The 18,914-nt window shown below is 43.0% G+C and overlaps 1 protein-coding gene and 1 long non-coding RNA gene across 6 annotated transcripts in view; one reads left to right on the top strand and one right to left on the bottom strand.

The window, feature by feature from the left end:
* Positions 1–18,914, top strand: part of NOL4 (nucleolar protein 4) — a 336,038-nt gene that overhangs the window by 242,477 nt on the left and 74,647 nt on the right. For all 5 annotated transcript variants that reach the window (XM_056521813.1, XM_056521812.1, XM_056521816.1 and 2 more), the window contains exon 6: positions 6,124–6,407. In XM_056521813.1, coding sequence (XP_056377788.1) covers positions 6,124–6,407 — 284 coding nt within the window. The remainder of the gene's footprint in view (positions 1–6,123; positions 6,408–18,914) is intronic.
* LOC130274042 (uncharacterized) overlaps positions 1–18,914 on the bottom strand; it is a 138,344-nt gene that overhangs the window by 110,802 nt on the left and 8,628 nt on the right. The window lies entirely within an intron of this gene.

Here is an 18,914-nt window from a genome sequence, read left to right as displayed (position 1 = left end):
GTTTTCACCAGAGCCCGCCGCAAAGCGGGATGGCCTTGCAGCAGCAGGCGGCACCCAAGTCGCTGCCCCTGGCACGGCTCGATCACACAACAGGTGGCTGAGGAAACACGAGGCACAGGTAGGATGAGGCAACTCGTGGTCAGGAAAGCAGGAGGTCAGGGCAGGTGGCACGGTGGCAAAGTCAGGGACGTAGCAGGGGGTCAGTAGGCAGGTGGTAAAGGAGCAAGGTCAGGTCACAGAACAAGGGTATGAAAGACGGCAAGTTAATACTCTGGAACGCTTTCTCTTAGACACTAGGGCAAAAAAGATCCGGCAGGGAAGTGTGAGAGGTGGAGGAATTTATTAAGTGAGCACAGGTGTTACTTAATGGGCGCACTGGCCCTTTAAATTTCAGAGCTTCGGCGCACGCCCTAAGGGACGGAGACACACGCACTGGAACACAAAAGCCGAGGAGAGTGCAGGAGGAGCAAGTGGTGAGTGACGGGCTGGGATTCACATGCGGGTGCATCCCACAATGCAAATCCCAGCCCCGCCGCCGGCAGAAGGAGACGGGGCCATGCGCTTACGGCCAGTGTGTGCAGCTGGAGCGCTAAACATGACATCTACTTGGCTAGCTCCTCCCTGGTATATATAGGAGAAATTTGGAGGAATCCCATAGGTCACCAACAAGTCACCTGTTCACCTTGCACCTTCCTTTCTAACATAGGCCTTGACAACAAAGATTTAAAGAGACAAATGCCTCAAAAGATTAACCAGCATATAACATGAAAACTTTTTACACTTTATAGTCCTTAGGAGGGATGTGGACTCACTTACTAAAGCTCCCAGTGTCTTTGCCTATATCACTATCTCTCTCAGCACATCGCACCTCCTCCCCTCCTCCCCTCCATAGATTTATAGCAACTTCATGTCACCTGTTGCCTCCGTGAGCCAATAATCCATAGAAAAAAGCATGTCTTTAATAAGATATATCAAAGTTTTTTTTTCTTTTTTTTATATTTGCATATACCAATGATGTATGCAAAGTGTTGTTGAACGGACAGTGCCCATTCTAATTTCTCAAAAACTTGTGATTTTTGTAAGCCAGACGCAGAAATTTGATCATGACACTGGAAAGGTCTTCTGAATTATACAATTTTAATAACGAAATTAAGGAATTTTCAGACTCATTGGCAATATCCCTGGATTATAATTGTATTGATGTACGGAATACCCTCCTGACTATTTTTAGATATTCAGCAGTAAATGCACAACATCAAGGGGCAGCTGGGGTAGGGTGTAAACCCCAGGGGGCACCATAATGAGGGTGCCAACAAGCCACGACTTGGTCAAAGTGTTTACAGCCCTGGGGCACTGAACAGAATCATCGCCCTGGATGAGGAAAGCCTGTATCTGTGTAGAGTATGTGCAAATAATTGCAAAGTGATTTCTACCCACCAGGGATTAGGTGGAGATCACACACATTTCCACATGAAACATATTAAACATGTCATTGCTTTCCTTTCATTTGGGCCCCTTAGAGGAATTGCCAATTTCAAATTTTATTTACTAAGAATGCTTCTTGCTACTAAGCTAGTTCACAGTCTATTGTAATAAGAAGGTGCTTTGTGAGCTAAAGCCAATGTCTTACCTTTTCCTAATTTGCCAGCGTGCAATATATGTAATATTATAGTATTGTATTTACAGCTCTTTGGATAACTCTGCACTTGTTTCAACTTATTGTAATATACAGTGATCCCTCAACTTACAATGGCCTCAACATACAATAGTCTTTTCTGGACCATCGTAAGTTGAAACCAGACTCAACATACAATGTACAGACAGTCCAGATCTGTGAAACGTGTCAATGGCCGGAACTGACCAATCAAAATGGGCATTCACTGGTAAAACCCCTGTATTACTGAAGTGTATGCACTGACTGGTATCTGATAGTGCCCCTTACAGTACAAGGAGGTATTTCATCTTCTGTACACTTTACCTGTATCAGGGTTAGCTGCTCCTTTAGACACCAGGTAAAGGCGGCTACATGTTACTTTTTTTTAGGACACTGTGTGTTCTGTACAGGACCCCAGAAGAAGCTCCTGTCCTCTACATAGACCAGTGTTTACCAAGCAGGGTGCCCACAGCTGTTGTAAAACTACAACTCCCTGCCTTTGGCTGTCTGGGCATGCTGGGAGTTGTAGTTTTGCAACAGCTGTAGGCTCCCTGCTTGGGAAACACTGACATAGACAATGATTACAGCTGCCAGCAGATCTTTCTTACTTTTATATGTAAGGACTTTCTTTATCTATATTAGTTATCTACCTATTATTCTTTAATTCTCACTTTTTCCTATTTTTGGATGACATTTTGGTGCCTTTAGAACCAATTACCAGGTTTCCATAGAGTTCTGGTTTCAACATACAATGGTTTCAACATACAATGGTCGTCCTGGAACCAATTAATATTGTAACTTGAGGGACCACTGTATATTGTTGAATAGATAGCCATATGTTGTCATTATACAGTTTTTCTTGGGCAATTTCAAGCAGACTAGTCTTGAACCAGGCATATGTGTGGTTTTACATACAACCTACCATACCAGATGGTACCTTCAAAGTGCCAGGGAATTATAGTCTATGTTGTGCTCGGCATTTGGAACGCTGCGTTTTTACCACTCTATGCCCTGATATTTGTTCCACTTTGTCCCATCAGATTCAATTGGAAAATAATTTAAAGGGGTACTCCGCTCCCTAGCATCTTATCCCCTATCCAGAGGATAGGGGATAAGATGTCAGATCGCCGCGATCCCGCTGCTGGGGAGCCCCGGTATCGCCGCTGCAGCACTGCGCTATCATTACTGCACAGAGCGAGTTCGCTCTGTGCGTAATAACGGGCGATACAGGGGCCGGAGCAGCGTGAGGTCACGGCTCCACCCCTCGTGACATCACGGCCCGTCCCCTTAATGCAAGTCTATGGCAGGGGGCATGATGACCATCACGCCCCCTCCCATAGACTTGTATTGAGGGGGAGGGCCGTGACATCACGAGGGGCGGAGCCGTGACGTAACGATGCTCCGGCCCCTGTATCGCCCGTCTTTATGTGCAGAGCGAACTCGCTCTGTGCAGTAATGATAGCGCGGTGCTGCAGCGGCGATACCGGGGCTCCCCAGCAGCGGGATCGCGGCGATCTGACATCTTATCCCCTATCCTTTGGACAGGGGATAAGATGCTAGGGGCAGAGTACCCCTTTAAGCAGAAATGGTCAAACTGTATGCAAAACACATAATGTATATAAACAACTCTCCCTGACCAAATGCCCACACTAATAAGGGTAATTTCCTGTAAAAGTCAATTCAAAAACATTCTGTAATGGTGTAGGGATCCCGCAAACTATCATTTAGGTTAAATAGATCAAACTGTGAAAGCAGAGGCTTTTCCCGTAAGACCATTGCAGCTGAATTCCAAATGTAAAACTTTCAAAATAATATATAGTGAAGTCAGGCACAGCAGTAAGACATGCCTGTAAAGCAGCAGGAGGCCATAGGAATAAGAGCAGAAGGACAGCTCACTATCGTTCATGGAATACCAGTGCTTAGTGCATTTGGGGCATGGAATTATAAAATTATGTAATATTACCGTAGCCTGACATACTCATAGTGTTGCCTAGGAATGTTAGGTTTCTTGTCATTTAAAGCCTCAGTATTACACAACTGAGTAAAGTTACTGCATTTCACCCCCAGGTCTTTTACATCCATGAGGACCAAACTACAGGTGAAGAGTCCCATGTGGTTGCCAAATAACTCGGAAGAATATACATAAAGGGATTTTCCTGGAGTACTTATAGGAATTGTCCAGCATTACTTTATTTTTTTATTGTTTATTTTTATAGCACTTACATATTCTGCAGCACAGTACAGAGATGGACATCACTCATATCAGTCACTTGTCTATAGGTTGTGTAATATTCTGCCCTATTTACTTCTATTGAGCTGAGCAGCAACACCAGACACAACCTGAATATAGATGTGGGACTTTTTTTTAGAAAGCAATTTGTTCTAATTTGGGACAACAGTTTTGCCCTTTTTTGTCTTCTGACATGTAGGACCTCCAATCGTTGCTAGATTCAAGAGGCCTAAGTGGTTTGGTGGACGTGCTGTGCTACCAAACTGATTTGGCTTAGGATCACTCTCGAGGGGAAAGTCTAAGTATACTGTAAGTTTTCATCCTTTTTCAGGATGTAGAAGCTGAGCTTCTGCCGCTATAGGGTACCACAGTGTTTTTCAAGCGTTGTCCTCAAGACCCCCAATAGGTCATGTTTTCAGGATTTTCTTAGTCTTTCACAGGTCATATAACTCTGGTGATGACTGACCACACTAAGACTAAGGAAATCCAGAAAACATGACCTGTTGGAGGTACTTGAGGACCACACTTGAGAAACACTGGGGTACCAGGTCACCTCACAAGCGGGGTCCTGGTGTGGGTAAGTGACACCAGTGTGGTATCAGGGTGTCAGGTAAGAAAGCATAGTCAGCATTCCAGGTCAAGCACTTGAGGCAGAGATGATATCCAGAAGACAGGTATAAGTCAATACATAAATATTAGGAACAAATTCAGCACACTTATGATAAGGAATCCACAACAGGCCTCAGGGAGAAGGTGGAGTATAGCCAAGCTGGGATAACTAGGGAAGGATTAGGAATGCACACTGGCCCTTTTAATCCCCAAAAGTGAGCATGCACATGTCCTAGAGGCCAAACCAGGAAGTGCGGAAACAAGAGCAGTGTGATGGAAGACATGAGGAGCAGATGGTATTAACAGTATCCCGATTGGAGGAGTCCGTTGGCATTACTCTGACATTTGCTGTCAGGTTCCTTATTGATTGTGAAGACAATGGAAGTCTCTATGATTTATGGATCAGTAAGGGGTTCCCTGCACCCAGACCCCATTGATGCTATCCCCTGACTTCTCTTTTATGTCACGAGGATAGCGCAGCACCAACACCATAGGACTGAACCATTAATCTCTTTTTTTAATTTTAGAAAATCCCAAAGGATTCCATAATGGCAGTACTTGCATGCTGGATACAATTCAATTAGCCTTTATTATACCAATACAGCAACATTACGATGTTTCGGCTAATCCAAACATCATAGCGGGACCTTGTGAGAGAGACTCTGATGTTTGCATAAACCAGAACATTACATTGTTACTGAATTGGTGTAATAAAGACCAAGTTAATGTATCCTGGACTAGAGCACTGTACTGTCGTTTTGGAATCAGTTATGTCTCTATTAAATATCAGTCTTTATACCAGAAAGCATGTGATCAATAGTGTCTGGCAAAACAATATGTCTGTTGGGTGTTGCCCAGTAAACAGATGTGTTCTTCCCTACCTTTCCTTTTTGGAGACATGTCCCAAGAGGAGTAGCATGAAATGTTTATGCTATTTACATCTATGTGTGTCAACCCAGTGGTTGTGATGTAAGTCAATGCAGCCTGCCGAGGATTTTATAGCACATTGCATTAATGTTTTATATAAGTATCATGATAAATTGGCATCCTTTATGAAAAGGTAAAGGTGGACATATCTTTACTTACGGACAAGATAATTCTAATAGTATTAAGGGCACCATGGTGGACAATCTGTCTTCAAAGGATAGCCATTACTATGGCATTAGGTTGTATTGGGTGGTTTAGTAAAATCTAGTGCTAAGATAAAGCTTTGGAACAATAAGGCTACCTAGGATTTTCTACTAAATGGTTATGGGTGTGTTTATATGTGCCCATTACTAGTATCAAGTGTACCACATAATTCTGTACCATGCCCTATAAATATAGGTCATGTGGCATAACATTAGGATGATAAAGCCATGAATAAGATTTCAAGGCTGCTAAGTTTACTTAGTGGACCGGGAAAGATGCCCACGTTTCCTTACGTCTCAGAGTAACACATTAAGGGCTGCAGAGATGATTTGTTTAGTCAGCTCTAACCAAATTGAGGTTTATCTAATGTAATTATTCTAGATGTGATGAAAATATGACACATACGTTAGGACGTTTGGTTTACGGTTGCTTTCTAAGTGCATTGCTTTTATGAGACCGCGTAAAACCTAAACAGCTGTTTAAAATATATGTTTTGCAGATGATTCCGCTCCAGAGAGTTTTAGTGGTAATGAAACATTGGGACAGAGCTCAAACGCAACAGGAGGAGCACAAAACCGGGAGACAACTGAAGCTAACGGCAATGAAAAACCTAGTTCGGAACAGGATGAGCAGCCATTGAATTTGAGTGACTGTCCGCTGTCAACTCCACTAAATTCAGAATTCCAAATAGATGATCTCAGTAGTAATGGAAAAACTAAGTACAAGAACCTTGTGATTGGTGACATCAAGATGGAGCGAGAAGCAAGAGAGAATGGAAGCAAGGTAAGTCAGCAAGTACTCCTAACATACGTTATGGGGAAGGAACTATGTGAGTCATAGGCTTGTACATGGTCAGGCTCCACCTTAGTCCTCATGAATGATCCAAAAGATGTTTGGTAGTTTATAAGCATCAATAATCCAGAATAGTTTTTTAAATAAAATCCAGATATAGAGGATATTGTCACCTGGATGTGTTTGTATGGGCCACTTACATATTTCTATAAAGTGATCATCGTTCCCCTTAAAGGGGTACTCCGTCCCTAGACATCTTATCCTTTATCCAGTGGCGGGACCCCCGCAACCTCAGCTGCGGCACCCCAGACTCCATGCCGGATGACTGGGGATGCAGGGCGGAGGCTCATGATGTCACAGTCACACCCCACTTGTGGCGTCATGGCCATGCCCCCTCCCATAGACTTGAGGGGGCGTGGCCATGACATCACGACTGGCCTCCAGGGCTGCACCTGATGCTCTAAACGAACACCGGGTGCAGCAGAGAGATCCTTTGGATAGGGAATAAGATGTCTAGGGATGGAATACCCCTTTAAGTACATTTCCTATGAAAAAAATGCATCCCTTTTACCTCCCTTTAATCCCTTAACGACACAGGATGTACATGTATGTCCTGGTGCCCTGGTACTTAACGCACCAGGACGTACATTTACATCCTGTACATGACCGTGAGCACCGGAGTGGTGCTCGTGTCATGCGCAACAGGTCCCGGCTGCTATCAGCAGCCAGGGACCTGTCGATAATGGCGGACATCAGTGATCACTCTGATGTGTGCCATTAACCCCTCAGATGCTGTGATCAATACAGATCACGGCATCTGCAGAAGTGTGGTAGGTAAAAGGGATGATCGGATTGCCCACGGCGCTGTCACGGGGATCCGATCATCCATAATGGTGGACGGAGATCCCCTCACCTGCCTCCGTCCATCTCCAGGGGTCTTCTCTGGTCTAAGATTGAGCAGACCAGAGCAGAAGATCACCGATAATACTGATCAGTGCCATGCCTATCAAATGATTGATATAAATAGTCCACTATAGGGTAAAAAAATTAAATAAAATAAAAGTTTAAAAAAATGTGAAAAATCCCCTCCCCCAATAAAAATATAAATCATCCAATTTTTCCCCCAGAAAGTATAAAAATAAAAATTAATAAACATATTTGGTATCGCCGCATGCGTAAATGTACGAACTATCAAAATATAATGTTATTGATCCCGTATGGTGAACGGCGTAAACGTAAAACAAAAAAAAAGGCCACAATTGCTGCTTTTTTTGTCACATAATATTCCAAAAAATTTAAAAAAAAATAATTAAAAGTTTCATATATGCAAATGTGGTATCAATAAAAAGTACAGATCATGGCGCAAAAAATTTGCCCTCATACCGCCGCTTATATGGAAATTTGAAAAAGTTATAGCTCGTCAAAATAGAGGGATTTTAAATGCACTAATTTGGTTAAAATGTTTGACATTTTTTTAAAGCGATATAATAATAAAGTATGTAATCATGGGATCATTTTAATCGTATTGACCCACAGAATAAAGAACACATGTCCTTTTTACCATAAATTGTACAGCGAGAAAACTAAACCTTCCAAAATTAGCAAAATTGCTGTTTTCTTTTCAATTTCCCCACACAAATAGTATTTTTTAATTTCACCATACATTTTATGGTAAAATGAGTGATGTCATTACCAAGGACAACTGGTCGCACAAAACACAAGCCCTTGTGGATGGAAATATAAAAGTGTTACGATTTTTAGAAGGTGAGGAGGAAAAAACAAAAATGCTGTAATAAAATTGGCTGCGTCCTTAAATGGGCACTGTCAGATACAAAAACTTTAGATATGTTGTAAAGCAATAGGTTTTGCAATTGCTTTCATTAGAAAACTTGTAGTATTTCATACTGAAAAGGCCGTCAAACAACTGCCCCCCCCCCCCCCGCCTGCTTGGACACATACTAGTCCTGCTGTGTCCATGCATCATCACCTACGTCATGGACACACTTCCTTGATTGACAGCTGTGAGCGCAGGGCTCACAGCTGGAGGAAAATCCTCCCACTGTCAGCTTGTGTCCTGCTACTGTCAGTGAGGACAAACTGGGAGTTGTAGTTTTTCTAATGCTAGGGGAGATGTGAGCAGACAGCATACTGAGGGAGGGGGTGGAGACCTGCACAGTGAGGCCACGCCCCCTCCCTTTGAGAGGAATTCAGACTAGTGAGCTAAATTAAAAGTGTAATAAAAAAATAAATAAAGGTACTGGACACATAAAAATTAGATGTACATGGTCAGGATTAGGTACTGAGTGATATATTTAAAAAAACATTTTTTTGTTGGATCTGACGGGTACACTTTAAGGCCAAAATGGGCTGTGTCCTTAAAGGGTTAATCTTCTGGGCTTTCTCAGTACATCTCACACTTCTAAACATTATCATGGCTTCTTTTTATCAGTATTGAAGTACTAAAAATAAGATTTATCATATGTAATCCTTGGAAATGATGACCAGCCTAGACAAGCATACCAGAAACCTGAATAGATCACATAATGATTGACTATCTTTATTTTTACAGTATTATACAAGGTATTTTGTTTCCTGTTTTGCAACTTACCAGCAACAAATTTACAGAGGGAAGTGCAATAAAATGAGAACTTACAAACATTTTCCAATGCATGAATAGAACACTATGAATGCAGATTTAGTTCCTGTATTTATAACAACAGTTAACAGGAAAATATTAACGATGGTCAATTTAGGAATGTGAAGACCTTTTTGTTCACAAGTTAGTTCTATAAGTGCTTAGGACTAGTGTTGCTCGCGAATATTCGCAATGCAAATTTTATTCGCGAATATCTCATATTTGCGAATTCGCGAATATTCGCGAATATAGCACTATATATTCGTAATTACGAATATTCTTTTTTTTTTTTTTTTCATAGTACACATCACAGTGATCATCCCTCTCTGCTTCCAGCTTATGTGGTGTAAAGAAGGCTCTAATACTACTGTGTGAGACAGGTGTGCGAATTTTTGCATATGCGAAAATAAAACAAGAATATTACGAATATGCGAATATTCGCGTATATATGACGAATATTCGTCCATATATTTGCGAATGTTCGTGAATTCGAATATGACCTATACCGCTCAACACTACTTAGGACATGGTCACTTCTGTGTTGGAGGCAAAGTTAAGAGTATCTGCTGCAGATTCCATCACATATGCTGGACAGAATAGAATAGCATGCCTCACTATGTTGTCCTGTAAAATAACAGCTACCACAATGCGTCCCTTCCCCCATGATTGGATATCGGTCACTAGTGTACAACATGTGCACCATACAAAGTTGTTTCTTAGCTTTAGGCAGCATGACATAGGAGAACAGTGTCAGAAAGCTGTTCTCACCTGGGTGGGAAGCCAGATACCGGACAGGTTCTTTTTGTAGGGGTTGGCCACTTTATAGTAAAATGATTCAGTGTACTTTAATAGTAAGGTAAATGTCATAAACGTACTGATATGTTCTCCCGCTGTGCCCTGTCGTGCACATATAAGAAGCCACGCTCATTTGCTGTACCATCTTGCTCGGAACTGTATATGGGAATCCCATCCATAATATAGCCAAGCATGAAGGAGCATACGACCATAAACCTCGCTTTGTGTCCCTCACTGAATCTGTACACTGTGGGGGAGATTTATCAATGCGGGGCATAGCGGGAGAACATATCATTTCTTAGTTATTCAGTGTTCATGGAGGGGTTTTGTAACTGAATAGCACATAACTAACAAAACAAAGCAGAATGGTGTTTAAAGGGGTACTCCGTCCCTAGACATCTTATCCCCTATCCAAAGGATAGGGGATAAGATGTCAGATCGCAGGGTTCCGGTTGATGGGGACCCGCGATCTCCCTGCTGCACCCTGCATTCGTTTAGAATGTTGGGTGCAGCGGCGGAGGCTTGTGACGTCACGGCCACATCCCCTCAATGCAAGTCTATTGGAGGGGGCGTGGCGGACGTCACGCCCCCTCCCATAGACTTGCATTGGGGGCCGTGGACGTCACGAGTGGGGCGTGGCTTTGACGTCACGAGCCTCCACCCCTGCATCGCCGTTCATCCGGCATGGAGCAAAGTTCGCTCCGTGCACCGAATGTCTGGGGTATCGCTGGCGGGACCCCACAATCAGCCATCTTATCCCCTATCCTTTGGATAGGGAATGAGAGGTCTAGGGGCAGAGAACCCCTTTAAGGGAGGGCATTCACATTAAAGGGGTACTCCACCCCTAGACATCTTATCCCCTATCCAAAGGACCCCCGCAATATAGCATGCGGCACCCACCTGTTTCTTGTCCGGAAGCGCTGGAGGGTCTGGGTCGCGACCACGGGAACGGAAGTCCGTGACGTCACACGGGGGCGGAGCCCCGTCCCCTCAATGCAAATCTATGGGAGTGAGTGCCGCATGCTATATTGCGGGAGTCCCCAGCGGCGGGACCCCCACGATCAGACATCTTATCCCCTATCCTTTGGATAGGGGATAAGATGTCTAGGGGTGGAGTACCCCTTTAAGAACTTGTTCTGCGAAGCAACTCTCAGGAATTTACCAGTTACTGCATGCTCCTTGTAATCCAGCTTACTTTGCACCATATACTTGATCTGACATACACCTACCATGCTGGAGTCAGCGCTTCTGAATCTCTTACTGTTGTATCACAGTAAATTACATCCTGTAATATGTCACTGTCTTGTCATTTAATTTTCTTCCCTTTCTCAAGCGTAAGGGACAATCTTGAGAGTGACAAGTTGATGGTGTTATTCATATCCAAAAGTGTAGCCATCCTATTTTACTACGCCATTTGCAGAGTTTAACATGTCAATTACAGATCCCAAATATTGCTTCCTTTCAAAAAAAATATACGAACAAAAACATTTATTGTGAAATGCCATTGTTTTATCTTTATGTGTATTTAGTCTGATAACTATTTATCTATACACTATTTAAAGGGGCTGCCTAGCGTATAGAGAACTCATTGTCAAATCCCTCATTGAAGCATTGGGGGTTAATTGGGAGAGGTCCTAGATCAGAACATCCATCAAGGAGCCAGAGAAGAAAGTGGCTGGAGGACCCAGCTCATCTCATGCATTACAATTACAATTGATTACAATGGCCACAAAGTAATCGTTCATTAACCATGTCACAACATGGCAGGGGAATTAAAAACTTGCTGCAGGGTTCCTCCACAGATTATAGATGATTTCAGGGCATCTTTGGGGCATTCATTCAGAAAACAAGAAATTGTAAAACACAGATAGCGCTTTTATTATTAATTAATAAACACATGGCATTAAAGGGTAATGCGGGCTCTCTGGCCTGCATGTGGCTGTCAAATGGGACAGTAAAGCAAAAACACCCCAGCCGGCTGTTTTACGCAGTTTGTATCTCCCATTGACTTTAATGGGATTTTCCTAAACAGTGCAGCACCATGACCTACGCTATTTCCATAACGCTCAGTCATTACGTTACACAACTTCCATTAGTAAATATAATTTATGCAAATTGTGCAAAACACCCGACTTGGGTATTCTCTGCCTTCCAACCTCCTTTATCAGCTGCAAGCAAGCCCTTGATTTCAGAGATAGGCCCTTATCTAGGAGACATTACCTGTGGATATAACATAAATTTCCCAGATGGGAAAACTACATACAAACCTTTACAGTCAAAAAATATATGGTAAAAAGGTATGGTAAAAAAAAATGCTTGGAATTAATGGACTATTCAATTCATAAAGCGTACCTGTCACCCAAAAAAAAAAAAAAAACTGTTATATGTTGCTCAGTATCTCATCCTGATCGTGTGCATATCATTTTTATGTGTCTATGACCTATATTTCTCTCAGAATTAGCTTTATTTCTGAATTACCTTAATGTTGTCGACCAGAAGCAGGGGGGCGGGTCCCTTTCTTCTCCTCAGGAGATAACCACTCCCCCTCCTCCCCCTCCCTCATTCTCCTCAGTCACTGGTCTCGGGAGTGAGCATCTGTAACCCTTTCCTTTCTGGTTTTATGCTGTACACACACTATAATGTGTTCCAATATATGCTGACTCATATATAGTTATATATATATTTTTTTTTTTACATTTTTTTCTACTTATTTAAAAGCTGTGCAAAATATAAATGCATCTTTCAATGGAACAGGCAAGCAATATCTGGTATAATATATGCTGTGCTCCGAAAATGCAGAAAATATAGATATATCTTCTAGTAGATTTCATAAATCAGAGCAATTTGAAAGATAGCTTATCATTTTAATGGTAACTAAATTGAATATATTTAAAGTAAAAGTAATGGTAATATATTGCTTCGATAGTAGTATCTATGTGTACGTTATAAATATTTATGGCGAGTGAAAGATGCTTCTTATTAATAATATTTTTCATCCTGACAACTTCCTTCCCATTTCCTGCCGGCCCTCTACCGAAATTTATGAATGTAACTAGATATGGGATATAATTTTATTCTAGTTAGGAACTGACTCATCTCTGATGACCAAATGATCTGAGCTTAAATTACTTTTGAAGGAACACTACAGTTTTCACCCACTATTGTTCATTTGCATCTTTTCCTCTACCGTCATTACATTGTATTGCACATAACAGGTCAAAAGTAAGTTATGATGCAGGATGTAAGGACACGGTTCTTAAAGGGGTATTCCAGGCAAAAACATTTTATCCCCTATCCAAAGATTGGGGATAAGAGGTCTGATCACGGGGGGCCCGCTGTTGAGACCTCCCGGGATCTCCCTGCAGCACCCGCTTTCTATGCGGGTGCTGAATCTCCAGTTTGGGAAACCTCTGGGTTTCCGGGACTGGGGACGTGAGGTCACACCACGCCCCCTCCATTCATGTCTATGGGAGGGGGCGTGACGGCTGTCACGCCCCCCTCCCATAGACATGAATGGAGGGGTCGTGGCGTGACATCACGTCCCCAGTCCCGACCATATAAGTTTACACAACATATTAGTCAATTGTAGGGCCAAATAATATAAATACTGGAAGGCTTCACAACCTCACAAAGTATGACTGCAATTCTTGTGAAGTTGTGAAAATAGTTCATTAAGATGTTAGTACAATAAGTGGCATCTGAATATAGTTATGTGTCTAGGTTATGGTAAATTCATATTGGTTTCCATATTGGAATTCATTGTCATTGTCTGACATAGTCCCATCAAAGAGATGGCTAGACGTACTGCTTGCAACTGCATGACTAAATATTTGCATATACCTAACATTAAATAAAGGTATACCACAGAGTATGCTTCTATTATAAGTGCAGATAAGGGATTTTCAAACAAATGCCTAAAGGACTCTCTTGACGTGTCTGCCCATTAAAGTCTATAGATGTGTGGATTGAATCCTTGTAGATACTTTGGTAAAGTACAGATTTATACTGTTCTTTAAATAGTATTCCTCTAACGCAGTTGATTTAGCAGCAAGTATATGCATTAGCAAATATGTACCATTTCACTGCACATTTTCCAATTTCCATGGCTGTCCACCCTCTTAACCTACACCCACAGATGACGATGTAATGTCCACAGTCTTCATAAAACTCATTGGGCATTTTGTAGCGGCAGGGGATGAAGCAACTATTAAATGCTGTATCCCATATAGCCGGGATCTGCTAATGCTCAGATATCAGGAAATTACCACTAATGCAATTAAATCAGGAGATTACTTTACAAACAAGAAGCTGTGGGTGGAATCAGAAAGCATGATATAGCTATGTTCTAATGTAGACTAAATGCTGTACAAGATGAATATTATATTCTAAATATAATAAATGTGTGTATAAAATGTGTGTATATACAGGAATAAAGCAGCTGGAGTCCTGTATTTATCAGTTAAATCACTTTTCGTCTTAGTTATCTTAAAGTTTGATGTGTGGTGAATGGCAGTATTCTGCATGCGATGGATAATGTAGATTAGATATGGTAATTTAAAATGTCCACAAAGCCGTAGGAAACGAATGAAATTCTTAAAGTAAAGGCTGCTGTCAGTGTTTATCGCGAGGTGTATGTTCTACTAGTGTTTAATTAAATTACGTTTTCAGAGCTTTTTTATACACTGCTCTAAAAATAAAGGGAACACTAAGATAACACATCCTAGATCTGAATGAATGAACTAATCTTATTAAATACTTTTGTCTTTACATAGTTGAATGTGCTGACAACAAAATCACACAAAAATGATCAATGGAGGTCTGGATATGGAGTCAAACTCAAAATCAAAGTGGAAAACCACACTACAGGCTGATCCAACTTTGATGTAATGTCCTTAAAACAAGCCAAAATTAGGCTCAGTAGTGTGTGTGGCCTCCACATGCCTGTATGGCCTCCCTACAAGGCCTGGGCATGCTCCTGATGAGGTGGCGGATGGTCTCCTGAGGGATGTCCTCCCAGACCTGGACTAAAGCATCCGCCAACTCCTGGACAGTCTGTGGTGCAACGTGGCATTGGTGGATGGAGCGAGACATTTTCTCTTAGATGTGCTCAGTTGGATTCAGGTCTGGGGGACGGGCCAGTCCATAGCATCAATGCCTTCCTCTTGCAGGAACTGTGACACACTCCATCCACATGAGGTCTAGCATTGTCTTGCATTAGGAGGAACCCAGGGCCAACCGCACCAGCATATGGTGTCACAAGGGGTCTGAGGATCTCATCTCGGTACCTAATGGCAGTCAGGCTACCTCTGGCAAGCACATGGAGGGCTGTGCGGCCCCCCAAAGAAATGCCACCCCACACCGTTACTGACCCACCACCAAACCAGTCATGCTGGAGGATGTTGCAGGCAGCAGAACGTTCTCCATGGCGTCTCAAGACTCTTTCATGTCTGTCACATGTGCTCAGTGTGAACCTGCTTTCATCTGTGAAGAGCAGAGGGCACCAGTGGCGAATTTGCCTATCTTGGTATTCTTTGACAAATGCCAAACGTCCTGCATGGTGTTGGGCTGTAAGCACAGCCCCCATCTGTGGACGTCGGGCCCTCATACCACCCTCATGGAGTCTGTTTCTGACCATTTGAGTGGACACATACACATTTGTGGCCTGGTGGTCATTTTGCAGGGCTCTGGCAGTGCTCCTCCTGCTCCTCTTTGCACAAAGGCAGAGGTATCGGTTCTGCTGCTGGGTTGTTGCCCTCCTACGGCCTCCTCCACGTCTCCTGATGTACTGGCCTGTCTCCTGGTAGCGCCTCCAGGCTCTGGACACTACGCTGACAGACACAGCAAAGCTTCGTGCCACATCTCGCATTGATGTGCCATCCTGGATGAGCTGCACTACCTGAGCCACTTGTGTGGGTTGTAGACTCAGTCTCATGCTACCACTAGAGTGAAAGCACCGCCAGCATTCAAAAGTGACCAAAACATCAGCCAGGAAGCATAGGAACTGAGACAGTGGTCTGTGGTCACCACCTGCAGACCCACTCCTTTATTGGGGTGTCTTGCTAATTGCCTATAATTTCCACATATTGTCTGTTCCATTTGCACAACAACATGTGAAATTGATTGTCAATCAGTGTTGCTTCCTGAGAGGACAGTGTGATTTCACAGAAGTGTGATTGACTTGGAGTTACATTGTGTTGTTTAAGTGTTCACTTTATTTTTTTGAGCAGTGTATTTGCTACCACTATCCCTATATACACTGTGACACTGAGGCAGGTTTTAGTGCAATGAAAGGGTGTGTTTCCAAGACCTTTAGCCTAGGTGAGCTAGCAGAGAGGCTCACCAGGTGCCTAATAAATGAGGCCAGCAGAAGTCTGCATATAAGGAAAGGAAACAGAATAGTCTGGGCTCTCCCCAGAAGACGGCAGGGTGGCTGGCTGTGGGGGGAGGCAGGGGTCCTTGTGAGGAGCACACAGTTAGGAGCTGTGAGTGACCCAACAGTAAAGTGGACAGACAAGGAGTCCTAGCACACATAGCAAAACGCTGTGTGTGAACAGTGAGTAAAAGGTTGCAGGAAACTTGTGTTTTAAAGGGAACCAATCATCAGATTTTACCCTATATAACACTTGGCAAAGCATTATATAGGGTAAAATCTTTATTTTCACCATTCCCGGGGGATGCTCCTGCCCCCAGGGATGGCGAAGATATGAAGTTATAAACTAGTCACCGCTGCCGCTGTAAGTAGTCACCTGGGGCTCTTCTCACCTACTCCCGTTCTTCGGCCGGCAGCGACGCCCCCTCCGCTTGATTGATGGTCCGCGTCATTGTTCCGCTCACTGAACAGACGGAGCAGAGTGATGACGCGGCCCGTCAATCAAGCGGAGGGGGCGTTGCTGCCGGCCGAAGAACGGGAGTAAGTGAGAGGAGCTCCCCGCCCAGGTGACTACTTACGGCCGCGGTGGTGACTAGTTTATAACTTCATATCTTCACCATCCCTGGAGGCAGCAGCATCCCCCGGGAATGGTGAAAATAAAGATTTTACCCTATATAACGCTTTACCAAGCGTTATATAGGGTAAAATCTAATGATTGGTTGGTGGAGACTAGCTTACCAGTTGATAGGGCATGTCGGATTGTGTAGTCAGTGACTGGACAGTCTAGGATTTTGTTTGTTCCTGTGTTATGTTTTTTATTTATCCTGCAATCTGTCTAATAAAGCTGGCGAGGAGCCAGACTTGCATAAAGAACTGTTGTTTGCCTGCTGAATGAAGTAGAAACGTGTCCTGTGGCTGTGTCAAGGACAATCCCAGAGCTAACCACAGGGTGAAATCCTGACAATTGGTAGAGGATGTGGGCAACACGTTGCTAGGAGCAACCAGTGGTCGAGTTGCAGTGAAGTTGTTGCTGAGAGAAACCAACCGTGCATGTTGCAAGTGGGTACTCTCTTTCTCAGAGAGGAGACAGTGGGACAAGCCCAGCTGTGGAGTACAACAGCAGGACTGAGCCTGTGGTGAAGGCATTGCTAGTGGCAATGGATCGCATCAAGCGAGTGGGCGCTCTTTCTCAAGTGAGGAGACAGGTGTCAGCAGAGAGCACAGTGGACAAGACAAAAAAAAAATTCAATAAGAAAATAATTTGCCCTGTTGCATACAGCTGCTAAAAAGTACTGAAAGGGTAAAGATTTTTTAATAGAAGTAATTTACAAATCTGTTTAACTTTCTGGCACCAGTTGATTTAAAAAAAAAAAAATGTTTTCCACCGGAGTACCCCTTTAACCCCTTAAGGACCGGGGTTTTTTCCGTTTTTGCATTTTCGTTTTTTGCTCCTTGCCTTTAAAAAATCATAACTCTTTCAATTTTGCACCTAAAAATCCATATGATGGCTTATTTTTTGCGCCACCAATTCTAATTTGTAATGACGTCAGTCATTTTGCCCAAAAATCTACGGTGAAACGGAAAAAAAAATCATTGTGCGACAAAATTGAAAAAAAAACGCAGTTTTGTAACTTTTGGGGGCTTCCGTTTCTACGTAGTACATTTTTCGGTAAAAATGACACCTTATCTTTATTCTGTAGGTCCATACGATTAAAATGATACCCTACTTATATAGATTTGATTTTTTAAGACTTCTGGAAAAAATCATAACTACATGCAGGAAAATTAATACGTTTAAAATTGTCATCTTCTGACCCCTATAACTTTTTTATTTTTCCGTGTATGGGGCGGTATGAGGGCTCATTTTTTGCGCCGTGATCTGAAGTTTTTAACGGTACAATTTTTGCATTGATAGGACTTATTGATCGCTTTTTATTCATTTTTAAATGATATAAAAAGTGACCAAAAAAGCACTATTTTGGACTTTGGAATTTTTTTGCGCGCACGCCATTGACCGAGCGGTTTAATTAATGATATATTTTTATAATTCGGACATTTCCGCACGCGGTGATACCATATATGTTCATTTTTCTTTTTATTTACACTGTGTTTTTTTTTTTATTGGAAAAGGGGGGTGATTCAAACTTTTAATAGGGGAGGAGTTAAATGATATTTATTCACTTTTTTTTTTCACTTTTTTTTTGCAGTGTTATAGGTCCCATAGGGACCTATAACGCTGCACACACTGATCTTCTATGCTGATCACTGGTTTCTCATAAGAAACCAGTGATCAACGATTCTGCCGCATGACTGCTCATGCCTGGATCTCAGGCACTGAGCAGTCATTCGGCGATCGGACAGCGAGGAGGCAGGTAGGGGCCCTCCCGCTGTCCTGTCAGCTGTTCGGGATGCCGCGATTAGCCGCGGCTATCCCGAACAGCCCGACTGAGCTAGCCGGCCACTTTCGGTTTCACTTTTAGCCGCGCGGCTCAGCTCTGAGCGCGCGGCTAAAGGGTTAATAGCGCGCGGTGCCGCGATCGGCACTGCGCGCTATTAGAGGCGGGTCCCGGCTTCACTATGACGCCGGGCCCGCCGCGATATGACGCGGGGTTACTGTGTAACCCCGCGTTATATCAGGAGAGCAGGACCAAGGGCGTACCTGTACGCCCTTGGTCCTTAAGGGGTTAAAGATGAGGGG

This window comes from Hyla sarda, chromosome 5 (assembly GCF_029499605.1).
Source record: "Hyla sarda isolate aHylSar1 chromosome 5, aHylSar1.hap1, whole genome shotgun sequence".
Classification (NCBI taxonomy): domain Eukaryota; kingdom Metazoa; phylum Chordata; class Amphibia; order Anura; family Hylidae; genus Hyla; species Hyla sarda.
This window is presented reverse-complemented; position numbering and strand designations above follow the sequence as displayed.